Source organism: Clupea harengus, chromosome 9 (genome assembly GCF_900700415.2).
Source record: "Clupea harengus chromosome 9, Ch_v2.0.2, whole genome shotgun sequence".
NCBI lineage: Eukaryota > Metazoa > Chordata > Actinopteri > Clupeiformes > Clupeidae > Clupea > Clupea harengus.
Genome location: NC_045160.1, coordinates 25,982,064 through 25,983,650, shown reverse-complemented (window position 1 = coordinate 25,983,650; position 1,587 = coordinate 25,982,064). Strand labels below are relative to the sequence as shown.

Below are 1,587 nucleotides of genomic sequence, written 5' to 3'. Positions count from 1 at the left end.
ACGGCCTCAGGGGAGCCACAGGACCAGAGGAGGACTGACTGAGAGGGAGGGTGTAGAGAGAAGGAGAAAGGGAGGATGTAGAGAGAGGGAGAGAGAGAGAGGGTGAGAGAGGGGGGGAGGGAGAGGGACAGAGGGAGGATAGGAGAGAGGGAGAGATAGAGAGAAAGAAACGAGAGAGAAAGGGGGGTAATAAGGAAGAACGGCAAAGACAGAGGAAAATAGAGGGGGGGGGAAGGGGGGAGGAATAGAAAGAGAGAGGGTAGGAGAGAGAGAGGGGGATAGAGAGAACGGCAGGGAATAGAGACAAGGAAAGAGACTGTGAATGAGAGAGAGAGACACAGTGGTTTGAGATGGAGTGAGAGAGAGAGAGAGAGAGAGAGACTCTTCAAGGACAAACTAAAGTGACTGTGTGAGCAGTGATTCGATCCTTGCCCAGAGGAGAGTGAGGGCAGTGCCCTGTCGAGCGGTGCCCTGGTGCCAGGCGTGGGCAGGTGTTGCCAGTCCCGTTGTCTTCCTACCACTGTCTCCTGTCCAGCGAGGGCACACCTGGCGTCTCGGGGACCTGCTCACCTGGCAGAGGGAAAACCACTGAGTCTCTGAGTCTGGACACGGCCTGGACACCGTTAAAGCCATACTGTACATAGGAGAGGACTGTGTACACACACACACACGCACACACACACACACACACACACACACACACACACACACACAAACGCACACGCGCACACACACGCACACACACACGCACACGCACACGCACACACGCACACACACGAACACACACGCACACACACACACACACACACACACACACAAACACACGCACACACGCACACACACACACACACACACACACGCACACACGCACACACACGAACACACACACACACACACACACACACACACACACTCATATACAGGGAATCTGACTGAGTTTGGAAGAGACTTCTATACATCATTCACCTGCCCATCAGAGGGATGCAGTAGCCTCACACAGGAACTGGCAACCCAGCTGAACGGACGCCAGTGTCTCCATGACTGAGTATGTCTATATGGTATCTGTACAAATGAATCCCTGGTGCTCAGGGGGAAAAAAGCACACCAACCACCGACGACTCGTTCCCCCAACACACACGTTCATTCTCCTGTAGAGAACGTCTAATTCAAACAGGCTTCAGAACCGCCCTGTCACCTTCCTGTCCGGTTCTGTACATTACGGATGAGGTAAGGTCTGACAAAAGGATCTAAAAGAGGCTCACCGTGTTCCCTTGAAAGAACTGTCAACTTCTGGGCAAAACATGGGTGAACCTAAAAAAAAAAAGATCAAAATACAGAGCTTCTGAAAGCCAGTCATCTTACCATTCCATCCAATCAGTGAGCTGCATTTATCTCTGATGTCCCTGTAGATGTGATCTCTTCACTCCCCCCCCCCCCCTATTTTTTACCCCTGAAGACTGTGGGTGGGATTGCGAGGGTATTTCATCATTAGTCACAAATTATATTTGAGCACTTACAACACTATATGTATCTATGTTAAAACATAGCACTCCTGTCATCTCATGTACAGCAGCTATAGCTGCTCTG

General features: G+C 51.2%; 1 protein-coding gene across 1 annotated transcript in view; it reads left to right on the top strand.

The window, feature by feature from the left end:
- Positions 1-332, top strand: part of npas1 (neuronal PAS domain protein 1) — a 57,734-nt gene extending 57,402 nt beyond the window's left edge. The window contains exon 13 of the mRNA XM_031573966.2: positions 1-332. This exon is cut by the window's left edge and continues 1,137 nt beyond it. Coding sequence (XP_031429826.1) covers positions 1-38 — 38 coding nt within the window. The 3' untranslated portion in view covers positions 39-332.
- The last annotated feature ends 1,255 nt before the right edge of the window (positions 333-1,587 follow it).